General features: G+C 36.4%; 1 protein-coding gene across 9 annotated transcripts in view; it reads left to right on the plus strand.

Moving 5' to 3' along the window:
* Positions 1-27,476, plus strand: part of CCSER1 (coiled-coil serine rich protein 1) — a 695,806-nt gene that overhangs the window by 327,747 nt on the left and 340,583 nt on the right. For all 9 annotated transcript variants that reach the window (XM_054065343.1, XM_054065342.1, XM_054065341.1 and 6 more), the window contains one exon: positions 12,853-12,930. In XM_054065343.1, the coding sequence (XP_053921318.1) occupies positions 12,853-12,930 (78 nt within the window). The remainder of the gene's footprint in view (positions 1-12,852; positions 12,931-27,476) is intronic.

The following is a 27,476-nucleotide window of genomic DNA, read 5'->3' on the forward strand; positions in this document are numbered from 1 at the left end:
TTTTAATTCCTGATTTTGGAATAATAAACACCTTGTTTTCTAAAATAACATGATCTGACTTTCAGGCAGTTCGGCTTGTTTTTCACATGTTCCCAATGTAAACATTTACTAGTGATGTTTTAAAAGTTTGTGAAGTGTTTTAGGAAACTCATAGTAAACATATGGGAATAACACTGTTCATTGTTTTTTAGTTCACATGATGTTGTAGATGTATTCTGAAAAATATATGCCTGCAAGTAGCTTTCCTAACCAGGATATTCTTTCCTAAATTTAAGTTTAGGTACCTGCCTACAAAATCCTGTAGAAAGCTTTCAGCAAGTATCCTGTGAAAATTTCTGTTCTCCTTCATGACTGAAAGGATGAAAATTTTCTATTGAATTTTTGCATGCATCCATTAAAAAGCTATAGAATGACATTTTTTTACTTGCTTATTAGGTATGATAGTCTCTAACTTCTTTGCAGAAAACAAACAAATGAAAAGTGATGTACAAACCATTTGTATTCACTGTCAATATATTGTCTTTAAGAGCCATCGGTAAAACCCGTAAATTCCTCTTCTTTTGAAAAAAGTGTATCAATGCAGTTTTGTTTAATGTAAGATTTCCCAGAACTTGTGGTACTGAATTCTGTATCTCTGGCTATGACAAGGGTTAAAACTGCTTCTGGGCACCTATCTATCACCCTTCTAATACAGAAACCTATTAGACTTTATACTGGTGAAAGACAAGCATAACAGAGTGAAAACATTGGAGCCATTAGACTAGAAGGGATTGAAACCTGACAGCAGAATTACCTTTTGATCATATGTGGGTAGGTTCCAGACCCTTTGCAACCTCCGGTGTTGCATTATGAGTGTTGTATGGTTAAAAAAAAAAAAAAAAAAAAAAAAAAAAATTAAGAGCCATCACCATGTCCTCTGATTGAAGCAGAATTTCTGGCAAAAATAGTATGTGGCCATTAATTGAAAGATATAATAAATTAGGTAGACATAGGTGGTAATGATTTTACTACTCCCTCAGTATTGATTTCTTCTGTTGAAAATGCAGTGTTCCAAAGGTATGTTTTTGTATCTGCAGTGTATGCGCTAAAAGTTTCTTATATTTAATCTATTCCTTTCTTGTATTCCAGTGCAAATTCTTTGCCGAAAAACATTTGTCTCTATTCTCAGAGCAATATCCATTCCTATACTTCCCTTTGCTTGCAGTATCTGGTAAAGACAAGTAGAAAATTGTCTTAACTTTATGTGAAAAAGCAGACTCATGAAATTTTTGTATTGAACTTAGCACCCTGGAAAGGTTGGGAGAAGCAGTAGAATAAGAGCCAGAGAACACAAGGAATGACACGAGACAGGCTTTTCAGCCCAGCTTTGCTGATGGACATCACTTAAACCTAGCTTGTGTCTGTAATGTGCAGGTCCTATGGTCTCTCTGGATGTTTTGTATCCTTTGGAATATCAATTTCCCTTTGAATTCTTGGTGTTTTAGGAAGATGTTGGGGAGCTAGTTTTTTCCTTATAACTTAGATGACAGCTCATGCCTAGAATGAGGTAGTCACATGCAGTTTGCTGTTCACAAGCTTGCCTCTGGAAGCAGCTGATGCAGTGACAACCACATGGCCTCCCTGCAGCAGCCAAGCAGTGTTAGCACCTGCCATCACCTCTGTCGTACTGAGGAATGAAAGATGCAATGATGCCAAGAAAGCTTCTGTCTTTACCGTAACCGAACCTACACAGATTCTTCTATGGAGCGGGAGAGCTGAGAGCTAAAATTGTAGTGGCAGATGCAAAGGGAAGGGAAAAGAAGCCATACAGAGAGATTGTCATCAGATAAGCCAGGGTGCCAGTTGCTTCGTGGCATAACATGAATATGAATAAACCCATAGCCTGTAGTATAAAGATAGGGGTTTGCTGACATGTCTCTTCACTTACTTTGACTCTTTCTCATTTATTTTTGTAGTAGTTCTATCCAAAGCTATTGCAAGGAATACTGATTTGTCACATGGTGATTGAGCCAGTCGCTTAACCTTGCTTTGCAGAATTACCAAACTAGAAAATAAATAAATATATAAATAAAATAGCGGAGATGCATGTAACAATACTTCCGAAGAAAACAGATGGTGTTTGTTTTTCAAAAATATTTTTCCTTTGAAAAGCTATTTATATTTTATTGCAGTTAAATGAATGTGAAAGGTGTGTTCAATTTTTCTCCCTGGTTTCCCTATTAATGTTGAAGAGTAGGAAGACATTTTACTCATTTGTATTTTTGGACATAATACAAATGAAAAATGAATATTTTATTGCTGGTAGCTTTATAAAATGCAATCCAGATATCTCAGCAAGTTTAGTATATATTTCCATTGCAAAACACAGAAATAAAAGGAAAATGCTCAGCTGAGGGCTCTAAAAATAATGGCTATTCAATGCCTAAGTACTAGTACAGGCAGCTTTAACTCCACCATTCCTTCACAAATTGCATCAGTTTCTTAAGCAACACATTATGGCCTCCCCAGACTGTGCAGAGCTTGGGACTGAGAAGCTGTGTCAAAATTAAGGTTCACTATAGTGAAGCCTGACTTATTTTTCTGAGGAGCAGTATTTGACCAGCTTCACTTGTGTATCTTTTTAGTTGCAAACCAATAGTATGACTGTTACATCACAGCAATTGCATAAAGAGATTAATTCAATTTTGTGTGTCTCTGTGTATGTAATTTTATATCTGTATTAAAATTTTATTAATATGTATTACATATAATTTTAATAAGTTATGTATATTTAAATATATTATATGTATCAGCCTTATATATGGCTGAAAAGGGGTGGGCATAGACCAAAGGAAGGGAGAAAGGTAGAAAAGGAGGGAAGACTTTCAGGTTCAGTTAGATGGCCCTACAGGAGTAGCGTTGGTAATGAAGTAGTGTTGGTGCAGGCATGGGAAGTGCTGTGAATAGAAGATGCTGAGCAAGTACCCTAAGAGGCAAGAAAGAGTGACAGTTTTGACAGTTCTTGATTTGAGCCAGGGTGGGAGTTGAAGTTCCCGTTGTGTCTTACCCTTCTTAATCTTTCACTTAAGAATGAAAGCTACTGTCTGAAGGTAGAAACTCAGCATGCCACATATTTAACAAAATCAGGGAATATTTGTTCTGCCTTGACCAACTCCACTTTGAAACCCACTTGCTAAACCAAAAAGCCGGTTTAGCATGCTTTGAAACTGTGTCTATGGTAATCAGAATTTCTGCATTTCAGGAGCTGAAATATTTCCTTATTTCCACAAAGGATTCAACTTGCTAAAAATATTGAAGAACATTACTATTAAAACCACTGTGAGGCAAATAACATGGCAAAACTTACTTACTAAATGTTTACCTTTCATTTCTAACAGCATCATACAGAAGAAGTGTTGGAGCCAGGGAAAGCATATTTCGAATTGTTAAGTGTCACTTTCTTCTTTTCTTGCACGGGGGAAAAAGAAAAATCTGTCTCCCTTGATTTAGCAGCAGACACATACAGATGTTTCCTTTAAGCTGTTATTGGGGAATTCAAGACAATTTTGAGAGTGAAGCCTCTGCATCTAAATAAGTTATAATACCCTGTCAGAAGTGGTTCCACACTGAAATTGTAAAAACCCTTCTGAGAACTGATGAAGAAGTGAGAATATTTGCAGTCACAACATTTAGAATGTGCAAAGTGCCTTGATAAAAACTTCAATGAAATGCATAACAATTGAAGGCATATGAATCTTTTTGAGATACACAGAAAACCAAAACAGCCTCGCATTTAAAACATCAGTGTGAAAATCTGGCAATGTTGTTCTTAATACTTACAAAGTAAAACAAAGGATGAAAACAACTAGACAATTGAACAGCAAGTTATTAAATAAAAGGCAGGCTGTCTTCACTATGTACACATAAAAAAATAAAAAAATATTAATGTTATGAAACATTGTCCTCATTCACATGAAAACAATATGTGACAGGGAAACTGCAGGCAGAAAACTGACCACAGTGTTGCAGGAGGTATCTGTATCCACGTGTACACATGGGCAAAGGGGTGTACTGAACAGTTAGGCATATACAGTTTGTTGGACTTTAGTTTAGTGTATGAAAAAATGTGTACCTTAAAGAAAAATATTAATTAATAGCAAGTACAAATGTATTTTTGTCTTGAAAGAATCATGTCTTTTTGTTGTAGAGTCAAAGAAGATGTTACATAGGCTGTAAGGAGATCGTGAACATCTTTCAGAGCTTCATGTAAAACAGTTTGTTGTACGAGTATGTGAGCATAGGAATTGTTTTGCTGAAATTGGCACCTAAATCCATGTCTGGCTTCAATAGTGTCCATCTGCAGGTATTTCAGAGGAATTTAAAAGAGCAACCTGTTTTCAGGACCATTTTTTTCCTGACCCATGAAGCCAGTTGCTTCCACATATCCAGAAGCATATAAATGTATATCCTATGTATGTTTTTATCCTCTTTAATGTACTGTAGATGCATTTATTGTTTGTATTAATATGTGATCCTTTTTGGCTTCAGCTTATATCTGGATCTCAGTATTTTATGATACTTAATGACACAGAACATGCATGAATATGTAAGGGAGGGAGAGGAGGCAATTCCATTATCAGGCTTGATCATTCTTGGTTTAATTAATTGATTACTTCTTTTTCTAAACGCTTTATTTGGAATGGCAGAAAAACGATGCATCTGTATGCAGAGAAGATGTAGGAGCTTGAAAGGGCCCAGAGATAGGCTCTAAGTGGATGCAGACTTTTTCTTCCAGATTCATGCTATGGCTGTAGTATGGAATATTGGTGTAGTTACTGTTAGTGCTGCAATGCAGGCTTTGAGAAAGGAAATGTCTTTGTGACTTGAGTAAAAAAAAAAAAAAAAGAAAAATCTCTGAAGCTACTGGATGAAACAGCCATCGTATTTGCTACACAACTAAATGCAGTTTGAGTTAAAAAGAAAAAAATGTATATTTGAACCTGAAAGGTCTCCTGCAAGGAAAGAAAAGCAATTGAAATAGGCAGCCTGCAGATTAAAATCCCAGGAGAGTACTTGGTTCTCTCAATTGACTGCTGAAAGAGCAGGAAAAGCTGATGTTATATGATATTATTAGGGAAGAATATACAATAACAAAATGTCAAGGCTGAATAGTATAGTCAATGAAGTATGAAAAAAACAATAGAAACTGAAGAGGAAGTAGAGTTTTGCTCAAGGAAATCAGTACTCCACTGTGTTGTTAACAAAGTGTTTGCATCTGTGAAAGCAACCCCTCTGGTTTTCATTAGGATAAAAATGTAACTGCAGTTGCATTTAATATAACATGTCATAGTAGCAGACTCAACTCACGCAGTGTCAGTCAGTGATGATCCTGGGGTACTCTGTCACAAAGAGGTGTTAACCCCAAAGCCGTTGTCCAAATTACTTTTGAAATTACATTCTGCTTGCAGATAGAAGCAAAGGGGTTTTTTTTAGTGATTCTCTTGAGTTGAATTTGCTGTTTGGGAAAGTAAAAGTGGTTTTCCCCTACATATTAGTAGACCCTTCGTCTAACCTGTGTTAACTAAGGAAACTCATGGCTCTGTTATATTGAGTCTTGTGAAGGAAAACTGGAAATAAAGACAAACTGGAAGGATGAACAATGAAAAATCAAAGTGAAACGAAAGAGCAGAAAAGAAGGGATATTTGCTATTTAATAAATTATTAGTCTTGTATTGATCTATGTGTCATTTTCTATTATGAGAAATGTGGCATTTGTAGGCTTATAAAAACAGACTGTGTTTTTCCATCTGTATGTACTCAGTTGTAGACCATCAACCTCCAACTCTTGAGCCTCTATTTAAAGGCTAAGTTCAGCGTTCTACTTTGTTTACAAATTTAAAAGCATATTTAATATGGTGTTTTCATTGTGACAGCTACCAGATGTTTTGTATATTAGGTATTCTCATATTGCTACTTACAGAAATGGAAAAGCAGATTATAATAGTAATTTATGCCTGGTTCTTTGATATACTTTTTGCATTTATTATAAGGAGAGGAGAGATCACTTCCATAATATATTTAAATGTTTGAATAAATTAATTATGTATTAAATTTAAATTAAACAATCTGTAAGGATAATCTGAGCCTAAACTATTGCAAACACTGTCGCCCTGCAACAGATTATGGACTAGTTATATACTCTTTACGTTGCTTGCTGATTTTAGGCTTTATAATTCATTTGGCCTAATTAAAAGACTAAAAGAGCATCTTTCTAGCTATTGTTTAAAGTAGAAACAAACAGCAGTCAACAAAATATCCTTCATCCTGATGCCTCCTCACTGAAAAAAAAAAATATTGTGCAAAATATTATGTTTAATGTGTTTGCTCAGGGTTCCTGAGAACTTTGAGTCTTCTAAAATAAACAGCACTAGACATACAAATGCTGCTAAGTGACAGATCAGCATCTTATCTTAAATGAGGTTAAATTTCCCACTGGCATTTCACAGCTCTGGTGATTAGCTTTGCTTAGATTTTAAGAGGAATCTAGGCTAATCTGTATGCCTGTATACCAAGTCCTCATTGAGAATCAGTAGACAATCTGTTAAAACTTATTTTGCTATCCACACTTCACACAGTGGCATAAAAAGAGGTAGCAAGAAGCGGCAGCAGCTGTAATTTATGTTCTCCCCAGTGATGGGAGCTATGATAACTCAGGTTAGATGGAAGACCCCTACAGCGTTCTAAGCCATGGTAGCAGCAAGCTCTAGGCAATGTACCAGGCAAAACCTGAAAACAATAATCAAATGTCTCAGATGATAATTGTGCTTATTAGTAATTACTAAGAATAATTAACTATACCTACTAATAAAAGACACATGAAATAGATTTATGAATAATGACGTGGATTGTATTCAAATGCGTTAGAAAATAGGTCTAAACAGTTTTTAAGGAGGCACTTGCTTTCTTAGCGAGTGAGTCTGGGGAGCAAAACTCTTCATGACATTCAATAATATAGAAACTACTACAGCAATCACAACACTCCAGAAGTATGTAGGGGAGTTCCTGATTTTGGTCTTTGTTTTTAACAATGCTTTGTAACTCTGAGTACATCACTTTCTTTTCTTTCTCACTATCACTGATAAAACAGGATGATAATATTTAAGCACAATGTTTCATAAAGATGCTCTGCAGAACCATTAATAAATCCATCTGCAGGTCTGTATTAATAAATATCTGAGGTTAAAGTAGCATAGTCTGCAGAATCCTTTTGAATGTTTACTTGATTGCAAAATACCAATTGAATTTTAGTATTCAAACAGATTCCCCTAAAAGCTATGTTAAAACACATGGAGGACAGGGAGGCGATTCAAGACAGCCAGCACAGCTTCACTGGAGCCAAGTCCTGTCTGGCTTTCTGTGATGGGGTAGCGACATCAGCAGACACAGGAAAACCAAGAAATGTGATCTATCTGGACTTTTGTAAAGCCTTTGACACTGTTCCTCACAACATCCTTCTCTCTGAATTGGAGAGATATGGATTTGATGGATGGACTGTTCGATGGATAAGGAATTGGTTGGATGGTTGTATTCAGAGAGTGGTGGTCAATGGCTCCATGTCCGGATGGAGATCCATGATAAGTGGTGTCCCTCAGGAGTCCATACTGGGACCAATGCTGTTAAATATCTTTATCAATTATATAGACAGCGAGATCAAGTGCACTCTCATCAAGTTTGCAGATAACATTGAGCTAAGGGGTGCAGTTGCCACACTGGAACAGTGGGACGTCATCCAGAGGAACCTGGACAAGCTGGAGAAATGGGCCTGTGTGAATCTCATAAGGTTCAACAAGGCCAAGTACAAGGTCCTGCACCTGGTTTGAGGCAATCCGCAGTTTCAGTACAGGATGGGGCATAATGTGATTGAGAGGAGCCCTGCAGAGAAGGTCTTGGGGATGTTGATTGATGAAAAGCTTGACATGAGCCGGTAATGTGCGCTCGCAGCCCAGAAGGCCAACCGTGTCCTGGACTGCATCAAAAGAAGCATGGCCAGCCGGTTGAGGGAGGTGACTCTTCTACTCTGTTCCATTCTTGTGAGACGCCCCCGCCCCGGGGTATTGTGTCCAGTTAAGGAATCCTCAACATAAGAAGGATATAGAACTGTTGGAACAGGTCCATAGAAGGGCTACAAAAATGATCAGAGGGCTGGAGAACCTCTGCTGTGAGGACCAGCTATGAGAGTTGGGGTTGTTCAGCCTGGAGAAGAGAAGGCTCAGAGGAGATCTTATAGCGACCTTCCAGTATCTGAAGAGGGCCTACAGGAAAGCTGGAGAGGGGCTATTCATAAAGGCTTTTGGGGATAGGACAAGGGGGAATGGGTATGAACTGGAGAGGGGCAGATTTAGACTGGATATTAGGAAGAATTTCTTTACCATGAGAGTGGTGAGACACTGGAACAAGTTGCCAAGGGAAGTTGTGGTTGCCCCATCCCTGGAGGTGTTCAAGGCCAGGTTGATGTGCCCTTAAGCAGCAGGGAGGTGTCCCTGCCCATGGTAGGGTGGTTGAAATTGGATGATCTTTTGGGTCCCTTCCTACTCAAACCATTCTATATTTACCTTCGTTAGATCAAGATATGACTACTTAGCTTGCTGGCTGCACTTATTTAATATTTCCTAGTTCTACTCAACTTTTAGATTATAAAATGATACTTAGTGGCATAACTTATGATAAAACTTAAACTATCACCCTGAAAATGAGTTCAACTATAGTCCACTAAACCCTAGAATAAGCTATAAAGTACACAGATTTTCTTTTCTTCTCTTCAGTTATTATAAAGATATATTTGATCTCTAGCTCTAATATCCACTGAAGTTCTTCTGTCAGTATTAAGTTCTTGGATCAATAAATTGTGATACTGATCTCCAGAGAAGTCAATGTCTGCCAACTGTCATTGCAGTATTTACCCTTATTGGAAAGCAGTTGTAACAAATTAAATTGGAATCTGTCAGTGGATGATATACGGTGGCTTGTCTGTATTTTGTGGTACAATTAATGAAGGTTGATACATAGGCCTCTTCCTAGAGGAGATCAGGTCAAAGGCAAGGGTTTGTAGCAAGAAAAATCCTAATTTATGAGGTGAAGGGGATCTGTTTTCATATAAAGAACAATTGCTGGAAACTGGCAGATGACTATTGTTTTCAAAAGAACATGGTTTTAACAATGTACATTTATATCTTGATCTTCTGTGTTCCTGGAAAAGCACTGACTGCATTCTCTAATTTGGCATTAGACAATTCACGTTGGTATGTGGGTTTTTGAAACATTTAATTTTGAGGCAGTTATACACAAATTGCAAAAACCAAACCCAAACCTTTGACGACTTTGAAACAGCTCCAGAAAGTTTAATCTAGCTAAAATCATGGGAATCTGTCCTCAAGCATAATCCCAATCCTGGATCTCTCAAAAGGATGATAAAGATGGAAAAGTTTGTTCTTCCTTCCTTATTATCAAGAAATCTCCTGGTAATTAATCACATTTTTAATATTATTCTCTGAAGATAAATGATTAGTATGGCCTGGCAGTGACTCCATGGTATCCGTTGAGTTGCACGGTGAGGATGATGTATATTTAGCCAGATAAACTCCAGAAATGAGAGGAGAACTGGGTTATTGATCATTGAAATCATGCAACAATTATCAGCAAAATTCTAAGAATGTCCATTTGCTGGATTTTAACAACCTGCTCCAAATTTAAAAACAGCCTAAAAGCACTGAAAGAAAAGCTCATATTGCTGTTGGGGTGTTTTTTTTTTTGTTTTTTTTTTTTGTCATGAGCAATACTATTTTCTAAACTGTTGTTCTGAAAAATACATAAATTGCTTGGTATTCAGACGTTTCAAAAATGCAGGTTCAGCTGATTAAGGCTTGCAACATGCTATGCCCTCCAGAACACTCGAGATTTTCCGGCAGTACAGGCAAAAAGATCAGTCTACAAAATGTAGCTGTGGTATCACTGTGCATTAAAAATACATTTAAAAATGTTACAGTTGCACAGCAAACTGCAAAATTAGGAGATGTCCTGATTGATCTAATTTTGCCTAATATGTATAATTATGGTAGAAATTATGTTTAACATCTAATACAACTTCATCTACTGCAACTTCGAAGATAAGATCTGATTATCACCTAATGGTGTAGTGTCTTCTAGATAATTTATAGATAAAATCTGTCAACTTTAAGCCACAGTTAAAGTGAGTGCTGCTTTTGTGAGAGCAGAATTGATTTAGGCAACATCAAATAAAAAATCCTCTTTGGGTGAATTCCTAACAGAGGTAGGGGTTGGTTTTGTGTGTGTATGGAAAGCTTTAAATCGCAAAGTGTGATTATGACAAATACCCTGTAGACAGTAAGTTTAGGTGGGGGGTGTAGTGTTGTTTGAAATTGTTAATATATTCTTTCAGGAGGGCAAGCTGACAACATCTCTCAAAACAGTGATTAGTTTGGAAGGGATTTTCTTTTTAGTAGCTCAAGAAACAACCTTTTTGGTACTGTCTCACTGGATTCTCTGCTGTACTAAACTCTTAGAGCCAATGCATTTAATCATTTTACACTGGCAGAGAAGCTGCTCTGCATTCCTTAGAGAGGAAAATAACTGAAGCTATTGGAGGGGCTACTGAAGGCATGTATACATTAACAGCTATATCCAGACACAAGTTCTTCTGCCAATGCTCCTCTCTGGCCAGACGCAAACCATTTGCAATCTAGGAGCGATATAGTCACAGCACGCCTACTAATATCCCAACCTCTCAGCAGCCTTTCTAGTTCGGGTATGGTGCCAGATCAGTGTGGCATCCAGAACTGGGCTGACTTATGTCCAATCATCACAGAAAAACGAATGTTTTTTTCTGAGGCTCTCATGTGGATGTGCCCTGAGATGTTTTGTCAAAAAAACTTTGGCATCCTCAGAGCTATTCAACCTTTCTTAGATTCCAGCTATCACTGAAGAACTTGCAGCTTGCGTTGTGCACAGATAGGAATTTACTTTGCAGATTTTCATGCTGAGGCTGTTTCAATGCTTAAAAGATTGGACTGCCTTCCTGTACACGTCTAATTACAGATTATGGTGCTTGATTTGCTTGGAAAGCAGCTATTTGATTTTTTCCCTCCTTTTTTTCTTTTTCTTTCCTATTCTGTGTAAATTAAAAGACAAATTGTCCTCAGGTGAACTGTTGGCTTTTGAGACAGAATGTTCTCACAGAGGAGGTTTCCAGTGTTGTCTGTACTTTGAGTCTAATCTAAATGAGCTATGTTTCACATCCTTCTTAGTAAATATTATCAGCCAGTTTCCTTGATGATCAAGTGCAGGAGTCTGTGTTAAAATTTGTAATTTTTCTGAATGCCAGAGTGATGGATTCAACAGATATTGGCTTTCTGACATGTTATCATCTCCCTTATTCCTCAGCAACGTCTCTGTGTTCCATGGGTGATAAACTACCTGTCTCTCTTTTTCTTAAGAAATAATTACCATGGTCCCCTCCTTTGCCCTTTACTTGCTTACTTTTATTAGCAAATGACTGTTGTCTTTTCTTTCAGGTATGGTGTAACTCGCAGATACCTAATTAAACTTGGTGATTTTCTCAGTAGGTGTTAACTTTGAAGTCTGTGTCCTGTATTTCAAATCTGGCGTACGGATTTTTACCCAGAATTTTATCCCAGCTTTCATACTGTACCAATTGTTTGAATAAAATAGAATATTTCTGCATAAAAATCTTTTGATTAATGAACTGTTAGAACTTCATGAGTGGAGCGATATTCTTTGCTTGCAGAATTTGGGCTTATCAGAAAGGTCATAGTGGATTCACAGTGATATGAAACTAGATATCTGATTAGTTAATTGCATAAGTTGAATTCATTAAATCATTCTGCATTGCAATGCCACAGTATGAAAAGGAAATTAACTTCTGACACATACAAACTTGTTTTTTCATGTTTTCTACTACACCTTTTCTCTTCTATTGTTGATGCTGGTGCTGAACTTTTTGCCATAAGGGAAATCTTTTAAGGATTTATTGCCAAGAAGAATTACTTATTTTACTTTTCACCAAAACAATCTTGCTATTATTTCTGTATTTTTTTTACCCCAAGTTTTTTTCTTCTATTATTATTACCATTCCAAATTACTAAGAGTTTCCACATTTCCTTTCATATCTGTCACATCTGTAAATATAATGACCATCCTAATGAATAGGTTACTGAAATATCACCTAAAGAAGAATGACTTTTTAGATCTATTTTTCAAGGCTTTTGACTGGATAGTTCACTGAAGTATACTGACTTATTTTCATTATTTTACTTCACTGTTCACTGTTTGTTTTCATGTATTAGTTCTTGTTTGTACAATATATCGAATCATGTGAAAGTGATCCTTTTTTAAACTTTGATCCAAATACTTTCTTGCAATATATATTATTTTCCTGTTGATTTTGCATTCTAACTTTACTATTGGGTCATTATAAAGTAATGTTATTTTTTTTAAAAAGGTATATTATGGCTTGTTCAATAGGGACAATTCTTTCTGTTCTCAGTCATCGTCTTGTATTGCTTGTTTGCAAAAACAATATGTTTGCATATTTGTGCGTAGTTTCGGTGTTTGAATGTGGAGGTATTTTAAAATAAACTAAATATGAAGTTCTTACCCATTAGTGAAATACTTAGTTTTATTAATTAAAGGTAAGCGCAATACAGATTGCAGTTGCTTTTCAACTTAATTCTTTTGCATTCTCAGTGTTGATTTTGAGCTCTTTTTTTTCCCCAAAATGTGAAAAGATGTCTGTAGAACTTGATTGGAAATGCAAACTCCTATGTGCTTTTCTTTCAGAGTACAGACATGAGTCCAGCTAGTAGCACCACCTCACTCCCTGTTAGCCCTCTTCCTGAGGACCCATTATTTTTCAAGGTACAGTTAATTCGTTTCATATTAAATAATGTATAAGAATTTTAGCTAATCATTTTATCTAATGTACTATGAAGCACTATTACTATTGCTTCTTTTTCTTTAAATTACTATGATATCAGCAGTTGTTTTTATGTATCATAATACCATGCAGTTTTCAATAACTACCGAGTAAACTATTACTGGTTTTGAAAGGATTATTTATCCAGCGGATCAGAACTGTAAGACTGTGGTTTTATCTATGTCATGTGCCAGTGAAGCATTTTGTTTTGTGCATTCCTTTATATATAATGTATGTCATTTTTCATCAACAGATTTCTCTTTATTTTGCATCGCAATTACACAAAATGAAACAATGATTAATTACCACAAAGAAACAGGCAATGTTAAAGATATGGCACAGAACAGTGTTGGCCTAAGTCCAGAGTAAGCCACAGGCTTGCCATTTTAGTAAATTATAATAAAAAGTGGGACAATATCTGCAACTTTGTATGATGATGAACAAGTGGCCCTATATTGCTTTTTCATCTGACTTCATGGTGTCTAGCCCTTGGGACCCTGCCTTAGACAACCTGACTCTTGAAAGAGGTCTTCTGAGGCCATCCAGGTATTCAGAGTGATGCTGTGGCTGCAGGTAAAGTGGTCACCTTGCCATCTGTTAGCTGAAACAAGGAAGAGGTCACTCGGGTTGTCAGCACCATTGTCTCAAATATGTGTCTTGCTGTGGACAAAGTTACTTCCATACTGTGGAAGAGTTGCTTTAATAAAAGAATAAAGGTATTTCTTCATATTAAAATTCTCCTTCCTATGTATTTTTATAGTAGAAAATGGTGCAAGAAATTGGAAAAAGGGGTAGGAAGCATTATTTAATCTTTCATTTTTAGTTCATTTTCAAAATGGGAAACCTTTTCCTCTGAAATGAAGTAAAATGGAGGCCAGACCAGGAAAAAGTCAAATACATCACACAGCCGATACCCTTAAGTAGGGATAAAAGTAATATAAAATGTAACAGTATCTGTTGTTTCTCCCTGACTCACTTCAAGAGAGAGCAATATTGCTCCAGTAGTAATGTGAATGACTGGTTTTACAAGCCATAACCCTCTCCATTTACTGTCAGTCCATAATATTGGCTTTTGATGATGGGATGAGGCATTTCCCCTAGCAACATGATAATAACCTTTCCCACCTCCTTGCTGTAGAAATGAAGATTGAGAAAGAAATTCCATTCTGTGTTTTTTAAAACAGAGGTGTAACGAAGCCTGGCAGTGTGAATGCTGTTTCTCTTTGGGATAGCTGGAGATCAGTGAGCTAATAAGCATTTATATTAGACTGTGAAATGAAACAAAGCCCCTGTTCTCAATTGTAACTGGTTTTATACCAAGAAAGAGAACTGTCCTTTCCTGGATTTTGTCAATTCATTTCCGAAAGAAAGTCTGCATTTCTGCATGAAGAGAGAATGCAAACCCTGTCATCATACTCTTATTACATCCTGCTTCACCAAGGCAGATGTTAATCTCAGAGGATATGTGGTCTATAAATGTGAAGGAAAACCTAGGCTTGTTCAAAAACATTTCAAGAATTTGAATTTAATCTAAGGAAAGTTGGAAGCAAGATTCTCATGGGAGTGATTGCATGTTATTACATCTCAGCTCTAGTAACAATGAGCTCAGTTACTGTTTTCACAATATATTGTGCAGGCTGAGACATGCAGCACTGCCAAAAAGATCCAAATCATGTGAGATCACACTCAGGAATATTTGGAAGAAAGTCTTTTCCAGTATAGCAAGAGGTACCCCACTTGGATCTATCGTATATCATAATTTTAATGGAATCATTATGTTCTATTATGTTAAGACAGTACCTTTAGGGGTAAAACGAATAGAAAACAATTGAGTTAAAAATAAGGGTAGCCAGCTCTGATGCTGGCTTTAATCCTCTGAGATAAAATATGCAGCAACTCTGAGAAAATGAGAACGTAAATATATCATTAATGCCATTCAGCAACCTTTGCTCAATGACTATTTTAACTAGAAAAATAGAATTAAATTTGGTTTTTCTTGAGGAAGGAGCAACTTTGTGCAGTAGCCAGAAGTACAACCAATTTTTTGTGTGGCTTTGTGTTTCCCTGGGGAGTTAGCCATGCTCTTTAAAAGCTTAGCAAAAAATCCTGTTCAAATGTGTATGCTGACAGTGTACATTTGAAAAAGCTTTTCTAAACCAATTTTTGATAAAACACTCATAGGCATTTCTTTTTAGTGAGTGTTATTTTTATGTCAAATTTCAGCTTTCAATACTCTGCTGTTTTCTGCCGTTAAAGTATTTAAAAAAGCAAGATCTTTTCTTGTGTTAAGGGAAAACTTTATTTCTTCTCTCAGAAAAGAACATCTTCTTTGTTGGTGATGTTGCACTTAAACTTTTCTGTAGGGAGGATCTTCCTTCAAACAGAAGTTTATCCTTCTGTCTACGTGTAATATTTCTTGAAGAATTAGAGCCTTATCTTGGGGAAAAAATGTACTGTCGCAGTTGAGAAATTTCAGAATTAAGAATCTGAAATACAACATAGCAGAATTGTATTTGTCATGCAGCTTTAATTCAAGTGTTATTCTATGTTATAATAGCAAGATTGTAGCTGGCTTAAATGTGAGTGACTTAATTATGATTTCTTATATCTAGGCTCATAAGCTGTAATTAAAAATAATCTTGCCTTTCATTTAGAAGGTCAGTGAAGGAGGGGATATTTCTGAAAGGTCAACTTACCAAGCAATTTCTCATCCATTTTTTAGAACATGTTCCTTTCTCCTACTCATTATACTCTGCTTTATTATAATAGTATTTTATTATTTTAAAAAGTATTCTAAAATACAGTGACAGCGACTTTTAAGAAGGGATCTGTGACAGCCACTTAGCACATAAGAGAACTAATATTACCTAATTATACATTAGTTGTTATGATGAGCATCAGTCTCACTGTTTATTAGCCACAACCATGTTATAAATAGTAACCATAACAGTAATTTATTACAGAAATGTTTAATTGCATTTGAATGCCATGATTGATCTCAACCATGCTTTACTAATTGGTATTAAACATAAGAAAAAAATCTTTACATTCTTTCCTTTGTGCTTTGAAGGAGCTGAAAATTTCCTTCAGCATTTACTACCTTAGTGTGTTTTGACTTCTGCAGTTAATACTCTTGATACCAATTCCCTGAGTAAGAAATAGAGATGGCAGCAGAAGTAGCAAAAGCTAACAGTCCTAAGCAGTTACTGCTGCTGTAAGTCTAATAAGGTATAAATCTATACTAAATTAGGTCTGTACCGATAGTTCTGCCATTCATCCTGTAGGTCTACAGGCTTCACTAATGCAGATCTTTGCAGTCATTAGTGGACATGACTTTCTTGCACCTCATGACATTTGTGCATACAGCTTTAACCAGAGATAAATCTTCCATCTGGTCAATCAGATTAATAGTTTTAGTGCAGGTGTTTGGAATAATCAATATGACAGTCACAATAATGATCACTGGTTTGCCAAGACACCGTAATTTGTGAATGTGACATTACATTGAAGAATGAGCTGAAGAATGAGGTTTTGTCCTAAGTTAGCAATGATGATAACAAATTTGGCCTGTACTTGAAAAAGCTTCTCATGCTAATTGACACACATGCTAATTCCCTTGACAGTCACAATAATGATCACTGGTTTGCCAAGACAATGTGTTTTGAGAGTGTAACATTGCACATCTAGCTGAAGCATGAGGTTTTGACTTAAGTTAGCAATGGTGATAACAAACTTGGCCTGTAGTTGAAAAAGCTTCTTATACTAATCGACACACCAACAGCTATTTACCCTCTCTTCCTTAAGAGCACTATTTCTGATATTTTAAGTATTTGCTTTCACTTCTTTGAATAAGAACATTTTAATGTATTGTTTCTTTTTGTTTTCAAAATGAACTCTGAAATAATCACATAGACATTATGAGTCATGGGTTGATACAGGTTAGGGTTCAATGATCCTCTTTCATTGTCTGGACACCTGATTAGCTCTTGTCCCTCTCATTCCACTCCCCACCTGAATTTTTACCTCCACTGAGCAGCATGTAATCTCTGAACAAAAACATGGTTTCCGTTTGTTGCAGAAATATTTTTTGTATTTCTCTTAAAGTGAATAGAGTTATAGAACTATATCTCACTCAGCCCTACCTCTTCTAATCTAACTCCCCTTCTCCATTTTATTTTAATCCAGTCTCTCATCATTCTTCATTGATTCCTCCCACTCTTTGCTTTTATTTCCTATATCAGTATTCTACAACTCCTTATATCTTACTGATGTAGCACAGACTTTCAAAAACGATGGCATCACAGTGGCTTACTGTCTTTGATGACAGCCTTCAATTTTGTAATTTCTGAGAGAAGACTTATACACCTGATTTGTTTCACAGTCACAGAGATCTGCGAAAGCACTGAATTTATTCTGAAGGTAGGAGTGAGAAGTCAGTATTATGGGTCTTGTTGCAAGAATCATCTTTACATCTATTCAGCCTCTTTTTTTTCTCAGTAACTCTGTGCATGTTTCCCAAGGAACATCAGCTCATCCAGCAGGGTGTGGATGTGGCTGTGAAATTCTCCTCCTAAGCTTTGACTGATATGAAATGGAGTGACAAAGAATCATCAAAAAGCCATCATCAAAATAGAGCTTAATGGAAAAAAAATGCAGTTTTCTCTTGATCTAATAATTTCTTTCAGGTCTTTGTTTATCCTGTCCTGTAAACTGAGTCTGGGAAAAAAAGTTGTCTCTCCTCCAGCACACTCTCATTTATTGTGACTATTTGCTCATGTTGAAAATACACTATGTTTATGGCCACATTTGAACCTGTCTGTAAATACCTTGTCTGTGTCTGTTGAACATGATGTCCTGTACATCAGAGAACCAGAACCTACATCTTCCTGCAGGTTTTGAAAGGAGGACATGCAGAAGACAATGGAAATACTGTATAATCCAAAAGTACTGCTATGCATTTTTAGGAGTACAGTATGTAAATTAGTAATTCAGTTAATGTTACTACATAGCAACTTTGGATTATTAGACTTCCCTGCGTGAAAATATTAGATTTTGCTTTCTTAGGGGCAATTGGATGAGCAAACGGAAACAAATAGGAAAAATAAGCAGTCTCTCTAGGCAGAGTGAAGATCAGGACTGAAGACTGCCTCCAGGGCTAGGGCTGCATCGTTGTTTGGTTAGTGGCACTAATTAACCACTCTAACTGTAATGAAGTGTTAAAAAAAAACAGACTGTAGAACTCTGTGAACATCAAGAGCCCCTCAATGGATATTATTTTCTGAATGACTGATTTATAGTTAGGGAAGAGTTTATCACCCAGACAAAAGTAGTTTTGAGTGCCTGTTGATAACGCTTAGCTGCCAGGCTTCGTGTGTAGAGAAGTGGCGTGTTAAATAGATATGGCTGTGCTCCATGGCTGAGGGAGGCCCTCCCACTGAGTCATGACGTTCATGATGGACCCCCTTGCTTCCCTCGGGGAAGCCTAGGTGTGGCTAGATCTGTCCCTAGTCCTAGACTTGGTCAACAGTTTATGACTAAATGATTATGTAATTTTCCCTACTCCCTCTTTAGGAGAGTACTAGGTGAAGATATATGTGTTAGCCACTGATCAGAGTTAGTGTCACCTGTGAGAGTCCTCTCATGGACTGTCACCCACAAATCTGCTGCCAGATCCCCTCATAGGCTTTTCAGCTGACAGATTAATACTTGCTGCTAGTGAGCCAGGTGGGCTGTCACTGAAACAGTTAAACAGTTTCACAATTCCCGTCAGAGCCAAGGACTCTGGCTCAAATGATTTTGCAATGCTGAAAACTACAGGTAATTTTTTTTTAAAACGGTGGATAAAACAAGTTCAGAATTGCCATTGATAAATTCACTTGATGCGTTAGCACTATAGGATTACAATCACTTAACAATGGTCATATATATATATAACCATTTATAAGAAGTAACAATTGAAACTCAACTTTGTAGTTATCTTCCAGTGGTACATCTGACAAAGTCAGAGATGTGACTCTTACACAAAGGTGTCTCTTCTGGAGGAGTGGAAGAGTAGTCCAGACCTGTGCATTAGATAAGGTGGTCATTTGATTCCTTCTCTCCTACAAAAGGATTTTCCTTTGCCAGTTTTATACTTTCGTGGCCCCTCTTGGTGAGGTGGGACTAGGACCATTATTATTTTCTGTTAATTGGGTCTCGGTGGGGCCATTTGCATTGTCAGAAGGGGGACTCGGCAGTTCATCATGCCTCTTGGGCTGGCAGCTCAGTTCAATCTTTAGGGAGTGTTTCTGTTCTCGACTGAAGCAACATCAGGCTGTGAGGCCTCCGCCTCATCTCAGGTGTCACTCAGCTGATTTGAGCATCATAACACCACACGATCCATCTGTCTTACAAGATAAATTTGTTCAAGTTGAAGTACTCCCTTTTGCAAAGTCAAGGTGACTTTGGTGTTGGCCCTCTCTTGCAAGATTAACCTTGGCAAGTCTGTTGTCCTACAAGAAGACAAAGAAAGATTTACACATTATGAACACAAGATGGCATTTCCTGAAATTATTATTTTGTTCAGGGCTTGTAGCTCAAAGTTTGGTCGAAGAACAAAATACTTCAAGAGAGGTAATAGCTGAAGGCCCTAACACCCGAAATGCAGGATCATTGAAGAAAACTTGTGTGAGCTCAGAAGCACAGTTGCCTTGGTACGAGGCCATTTCACAAGATTTATTTTTTTTTTAATTAAATTTTATTTCAGGGAACATGGGTACAACATATGTAATTTCCCGCTGTCACTCATATAATTATTGAAAGAATCAGGAAAGAGACTGGGAACTATGCATGAATTGCCTGGCTTTTTCAGCCTCTATGATTTGATCATAAATATCTTTCTTTCCCAAATTTTGTGAACAGGCACTCTCTTTTCTCTTAGTATGTTTTCCTTAATTTATTGAAACTTTCTTCATGAAGTGAGAGTTAGCTCAGTATTTCAAAATTGCAAGCCATTGGCTTAAGCAAAAATGATGCTTGGAATTCTGGAAATCTATTTATTTTCTCAGCAAGAGACATACAGAAAAGTATTAACTTCTGTCTCACTGAAGTCTCCAAAACCAGACAGAAACAAATCATGCTTCAGCTTAAGGTGTGCATCACTACTTCTTTTTTGTTAATGGGGTTTCCTGCATAACTTAAAAATTAATGTAACAGGTACTACAAGGGCAAATATTAGGTTCATTCAGGTTTCTCCCTTCAGGCAGACACATGCTGACACAATGAATTCTGATGCATACCTACAGGGTAAGTTTTCCTGCTGAGTACTTTATATCTAAGATTAAAAAGTCATAAAACTTGCAGCATTACAAGTTGCTGAAAATGTGTTATCACTAAGACTATGAAAAAAGATTTTCTTGAAGCTCCATGGGAGGATCCTGATTACCCCCAAGTTCTTCATCCTAATCATATCAATACAGGTAGTAAATCCTTCCAATTTCCCTTAGCTAGAAACTGATAGGCATAAGTAAATCTGCAGGAGGACAGTGGCATTTGGAAAACATGATGAAAGGTCTTTCAGTGAGCAGAATTATTCTAAGGAGTTCAGAGTTGAATTTTGTTTCAATCAATGGAGCAGTGCCCAATGATTACAGTGGCATGTACCTTCGGTCCATAGATGGCATGGATTATGTCAGAGGCATCAAATACTTTAGAAGAGAAAATGTAAATCTGTACTCATTGTTTTAGCCTTATCAGTTACGTTAGAAGTGAAATTGCAAATCTGTATTGGCTGTTCCAACCCAAGAGTATTTTTTGCAGTTCTATTGTAAATGAAATAAAATTGGAGTGTTTTCATAAATTTAATTCAATATAATTAACACATAGGACTGTTTTCAATGAAAGTGTTTCTGTAATAATACACAGTAGAACAATAGATGTTTCCTTCCTGGAATAAATTAAACAAACAGAGGACTTTAAAATGGGTTTTCTATATCTCAGACAAGTATTCTCACAGTAGCTGGTGGTCTCTCTGTCTGTCTCTCTTGCTCGCTCGCTCTTTCTGGCCAGTGATTGAATTTTCCATGCAGTGAATGAAAGACAGTTGTATGGAAACTTAAAATGTTTTTGAAAAAAAAGTTTTGGCCTCAGCAAATAAAAGTTTTCAGATGGAAAATATCCCTTAAAAAGTTTTTTGACTCTTCTATTGAAACACCTATAAACAACTTTCCCAGTGCCTAAATAAGTAATGTTAATGACCCAGCCATATGTTTTCAAACATAATCCATTAGTGTAGGAAATATAGGTTTGGCATTTTGAAATCCTTATCAAGTTGGATATCTGAAATGTGCAACACCAAAACTAAGAGAGATAATGATAGTTCAGAGAGACAGATATTTTGGTGAGCATTTTAGACATCCATTAAGATAAGTGGGATATATTCTGTTAATACAAATCACCTGAAATTAAAGGTATGGTGAAATTGCTGAAACGCAAACACCTTGAGCCACTTAAGAAACTCAGTTATACTCCTCTTTTCCTCCAGCTGCTTCTTTGGTAGAGCAGTCAGAGAGAGGTAACGAAGGTTTCTCTGCTGTTGTTTGGTTTTGGGTTATTTTTGTAACCTAATTATTTGTTTTCCTTTAGGCTTGTCCCTTGGTAAGTTACGATCTCCCTTGCAAGCCTTATATTTTTGTTAGGCTGTTTAATTTGAAGAGAAGATTGGTTTATGGGGAGACTTTGAGTGTGTGATACAACCGAACTAGGCGACTTACAATAGTTAGTTGGTGCTTTTCTGCCTACTGTTCCTCTTTTCCCTAACCCTGTGTGTGGTTGCATAATACTAAAGCTAATTTTGTATGTTTAAATGTTGCAAGTATAGTTTGATTATAGTATTGTTGGGGTGAGTTTCTTTTTTCTGAAGGGTCTGATGTGCCCTAATTTTGAGCCGTGGCATCTGCATTTCATTTACTCTCTGCACTCGTTGTTAATTCCAGTGAAATTTAGTATGCTTATTATTGGTAATAAAATATGTTTGTATATGTAAAGTGACCTTTACAAACCTATAATTTGGTCAAGAATTATCAAGTTTTCATTTATCTGTTTTCCACAATTTTTTAGGGGTTGGACAAGTAAATGAACGGTTTCATTTATTTATTGAATGATTCTTAAATGTGGCTGCAAGAACTGGTTCTTAACAGTGGTCCAGGAAAGTTGTGTAGGATAAATCCTTATTCTGGATTCTCCATTCTCTCATTTAATGAGAGTAGTGAAAGGTATTGGGGAGGGAGACAATGGAAACTGTTGGTCACTAGTTCTTTTTAAAAAGTCAAACAGCTAAAATCTCCGTGCTGCAGGTATGTTGCATTGCTGTTGTGAGGAACGTGTATGGGCAAATGTCATTGCTACTTAACGTAGTTTATGGATAACGATGATGCTTTGTAAACAAAATATAATTCTTAGATACTGTAAAACACTTTAAAACGCTTCTTTCAATAAGCAAGGGTGGATGGAATGGACTTACAAACTGTTTTTTTAAAAAACAAAAAAACAAGGCTTACTTTTTAACTCTGAGGTGAGTAATGAACAAAATATTCAGCAGATTGTCTCACAGAAAATCACGGAGAATACATGAACTGAGGTATACCTTTTATTTCCTCTTAGATTTGATATCTTCAGGGAAAGATAAATGCGATAGATGAGAAGGAATAATGGTTTTATTTTAGATAATGTTTTCTAAGTGTTTTAAATTTACACAGCTATGAGGGTAAGAACTGTACACTGTTATGGATAGCTTCTGATAAATGTTAGCATTTTAAATGGGAGTTCTAAGAAATTAAAATAAGTCTAATGAAAGCATAATCAAAAAAGTTATTTTCAGGTATGCGACAGAGAGTGGATGAACATGATTCCCAGATCCACGTATTAAAAATACGATGTTTTTTCCTTCTTATACAAGGCAACTTTCCATTGTGATAAAAAGATCATTTCACAGAATCTGATTTTGTAGTTAGTTCCTTAACTGTTTTTGATCTTGGTGTGAGCAAAGAAAAATAAACATTTCTGTCCTGAAAGTTGTAGGTTTTGATGGGATTAAGATAAATAAGGGCATTGTGGATCAAGATGTAAAAAAAATGAATGGACGTATATCCTTCAGTACAGAATGGAGGATCTGAAAAGGAGTAGGCAAAATGCTGTTCCATTGACACCGAGTAGTTCAGTTTAATTCCTAGGCAGCAGGTAATAAAGTTCATCACTGTCAACAACACAATTGTTCATTCCTAGGAGTTGGGAATGATGGGGACCTCCCAGCCAGTTTTTTAGGCTTGTTTTATTTATTCTCAGCAGTATTGAATAGTCTCAATCATTATCTGATTAATTCACCTTAGAGGAGGCTTTTCATCCCCTTTTCATCCCCTAATGATTCTGTTCCTCTGTCACTTGAAATCAACATTAGCATTTGCTGAAATTGTGGTTTTGGATGTTTTCAGTCACCCAATAACCAAGAAGAGAATGAACAAGCATGACTTGTTTGTTTTTTTTTTTTTTTTCCCTCTCTGTGGCACGATCCTTCCAAAGCAGAGTGAAGTTTCGTATTTATGTGAAAGAGAAGCACATAATCCTGCACATTACTGTACAGAGCAAATCTTGGATTCTGGCACATCCAACAAGATGTGTAAATAGCCAGTTTATTTCAACGTATCAAAAAATAGAAGTAAGGTTCAGGAGAAAAAATAGTGTATGTAAAACACAACAAAGGGAAGATTTGATCTGAGGCATAAAGAGTTGTTTTCAAGGCGAATTAAATATCAAGTTTTTACAAGCAACGTGAAACAAATACTGTTGCTGAAGATTTTCTTGTTTACCTTTCACTAAAATACCCGGAGCCTCGCGTCTTTTACAGGCTGCTATGTCTGCACCAAATTTAAAATTTCTAGGAAAAATGTGCTCACTGAACGTGTACAGGGTAGAATTCTGTATTTATAAAAATAGATGTAATTGAAACATTAAAAAGATGAATGTGAATAAAGCAGGTGAAGGTGAATGTTTGAAGTAGTTAATTTGGCATGGCAGTGTTATAAAATTTAGGAGCTTTGCACACACAGAAGTTACCAATTTTTTTGTACTATGAGAGAAAATTTTTAAAAATATTAAATATTGTTTTCATGCTGGTATTGAACTGTGAAGCAGGTTGAAGTAAGGATACTGTTCGAAGGGGAGCTAGGAATATAGTTTTTCACTTATTGTTTCTGTGTGGTTGTTTGGATTTCTGTAGGTCAGTTTCCTTTGATTGATTTTTTTCAGTCTCTTTGGATATAAAGTAAGTGTTCCTGTATTTGCAAGCTCAGTAGGCCAATGCCTCTGTGCAGGCAGTTCTAGATTTGTGTTTCCTGCTGTGTCCGTAGTGTTCTGTGATCACTGAGCAGCACAAAGAGGAGGGATTTTGTAGAAAGGAAAAGAGTTAGTCAAACCTGACCACTCGAATGCTAGTTGTCAAATCAATACAGAATTAAATTTGAATGAGAAACTGTGTTCTTGTCCTTTGGGAATGTCAGATGCTTCAAATATTCTCCTGCTGCACAGGCATCGAAGAAGCAGATCATAAGCAGTCTCATTTGCACAGCCCTGGTTATAAGCAGCAAAGCCTTTAGCTATGATAGTGAGTTATTTGTCATAATTAGAAATGACCAGAACAATACTTGTGGCTTCTTGGTATCTCATTGGTTTACTTTATGCTCTTCTGTATTCTCGAGAATAAGCTTTCAATTGCAAGTTTATATAGTTGATGTTTGTTGCCACACTTATGAGCATTTTTAATGAATAATGTCTACAGGCCTTTAAGTTATTAATCCTTCAAGCATTTTGCGTCAGTCTCCCATTTTGAATACCTTTATCCTCTCTCCCTTTGCAACTGGAAACGTGTTGATTCCACTAGTCTTTATCTGATTTCCATAAGTATTTGCAGTGATGCATGAGGATGAATGCAAATTTGTTAGCAAAATGATAATTCCTTAACATGACAAGAAAAAAAATGCAGAATTATCTGTCCATAAATTAAAACAACAATATTATTGGGTTTAATCTATTTCATAAAGCAGTATGCACCTCTTAGACAGAAAGAGGCCCTTAGAGTAAATTAAATTAATTGGGAAATATTAACAAATGTTATGAAGCTGTCATTTTTTTAAATATATCCGTACAGCAATCATATAAATGCTACTTGCATATTAACTAATATCTTCAGCATGGAAATTTGAGGGGACTGATCGTCTTGTGAGCACAAATCCTCATAACACTCTTGTAGGATGAAGAGGTGTCGTTACTCCCACAGAAAGAGGCTTGAATTATTCCCTCTGTATTGGGGATACTGCACACTGTCCTGATCTCACACTGGGGAAGAGATTCTGCTTTTTGTGCTTTCAGTTTGCAGCTCTTTGTTATTTCTCACCAACCTGTCTTACTCAAAGGGCTAATCTTCCTGCTCAGAACAAGAATTCTGCAGCACGTTCACTATTCAAACTGGCGACTCAAGCCTGCTCTGCAATCAGATCTCCCCATTCGCAATCACATGTAGAAAATGATAATTTTTCTTTAAATAAAGAAGGGGTATCTGAGGAGTATCTTTCTTCTATTTTAAGGTAACTTTTACTTCAACGTAGCGTTCAACGGTGAAGTAATGGGCAGTATGTGATTCAGCAGTTCTCTGTAAAACTAAATTTTTTTTTGCTTATTGGAGTGGAAAGGTAGCTTGACTTTTTTTTTCAAGTTTGCATATTTAATGGAAAAGCTGGCATGCTTAATATTTATTTGTACAGTTCTTTATTTTCTACTTACAGGGTCTTTCTCATGTCATATGAAAGTGGGGTTGTTTGGGGTTTTTTTTGTCATATATTGTTTCCCCTCTAGGAGTCTGTATTCCAGGGACTTAAAGTGTGGAAATATAAATGGCAGGCATTTGCTAAAAACTTTAGTCACTCTTCTGCCACAAGGACATGAGGTATAAGCATCCCTTTCTGTTCAATCCTTCCTCTAATACTTTCATAGCGAGTACATTTTCTTTAAATGAATCAAGTAACGTCTTCATTTCTTAGTATGTAGGTGTTATGGGAGTGCAAGAAAAACAACCTAATTCTGTCACACTTACTAATGGAACATTAGACTGTCGAGCAAAACAGAGAACTTGGCAGCATAACCAAAATGTTTACAACCAAGATGTTTAGTGGAATTTGCCAGTTGCTAGGTTAAATCAACAGAAGCGGTTTTCTTGGCTCTGCATGAGTTCAGTTCATCTGGTAGCTCTTTCCATCTGTATTTTTTTACCTGTCTCATCCTAAATAACAGCATGTTCATCATTTTGCCCTATTGACTTGGTTTTCTTTCTGTGGTATCAACTGGAACAGAACAAAATTATTGCAAAAAAATACCACGTCTAATACTAGAAAACCTTTCCACTATAAGTATTTTGCCTAAAAAGGGGGTTCAAATAGTCTGCGATATGACAGTTGATGTAAACTTTGTTTTTTAAATAAAAATGCTCAAATATATGATAAGAGAAAAACATTGCATAGAGGTATGCAATGGTATGCATAGAGGGGATGATTCCTTTTGTGCCATTGGAGAGGAAAAAAAAAAGTCATGAGAAATATGAACATTTTGCAAGATTTTACTGTATCATACCAGCTTCTTGTAGGTTGGTTTTTACTCCTGTCCAGCCCTTTGGGCAATTAAATTTCTGAAATATTTGTGGGCTTTCTGGGATTGTTGCGGAAAGCAGACTGTGCTTTGTACTGCGATTTTCTTGGCCGCGGTTTAGCCTTGTCATCAGCATTGTTATGAGGAGTCTTCTACAGACAAGGTTGAACTCAATTTGTTATGCTGTTGTTCAGCAAGGAGGAATGTACGTGGTGCTCTTGACAAATTGTGATAGCCATTCCTGATATTAAAAGCATTCGGCGTGAAAATTAGTATTTACAGGTATCATGGTGGTATAAACAAAACAACAGTAATGCAACATGCTTCAAAGAAGCACCTTGTAGAAATTACTGACGTTTGAGGCTGTAACTCCAGCTGTAAAATTATTTAAAAGCACTGAGTAAAAGTCTCATCAAAAAATGACTGCAAAAGAGCTTTAAAAAGATACAAATACCTAGTCTGTTCCCTAGTAATATGAATATATTACAGCCTTAGCAAAAAAGATATAGGGATAACATTGTTTATATGACAGCTATCATCTTGCTATGAAGTGTCAACTGAGGATGCCCACTAACATTTTAAATTCAATTTCAAATTCTGTATTGTTAACTCTTTCATTCCTCATGTGACACAGTGAGTATTAATGTATCTGCATTAATTCCTATGGATTTTTAGGAGTATCAACTTTTATTTGCCACATGGGAACGTGACAAGAACAAGGTTGTAAGCCAAGGAAAGCTAGTAGACATATTCAGATGAGCAGAGTATGTGGTCACTAGGAAAAAGGACATGTTATTGAGTCATTTTAGCTAGCGGGATA

The sequence above is a fragment of the Cuculus canorus genome, chromosome 4 (assembly GCF_017976375.1).
Source record: "Cuculus canorus isolate bCucCan1 chromosome 4, bCucCan1.pri, whole genome shotgun sequence".
Classification (NCBI taxonomy): Eukaryota; Metazoa; Chordata; class Aves; order Cuculiformes; family Cuculidae; genus Cuculus; species Cuculus canorus.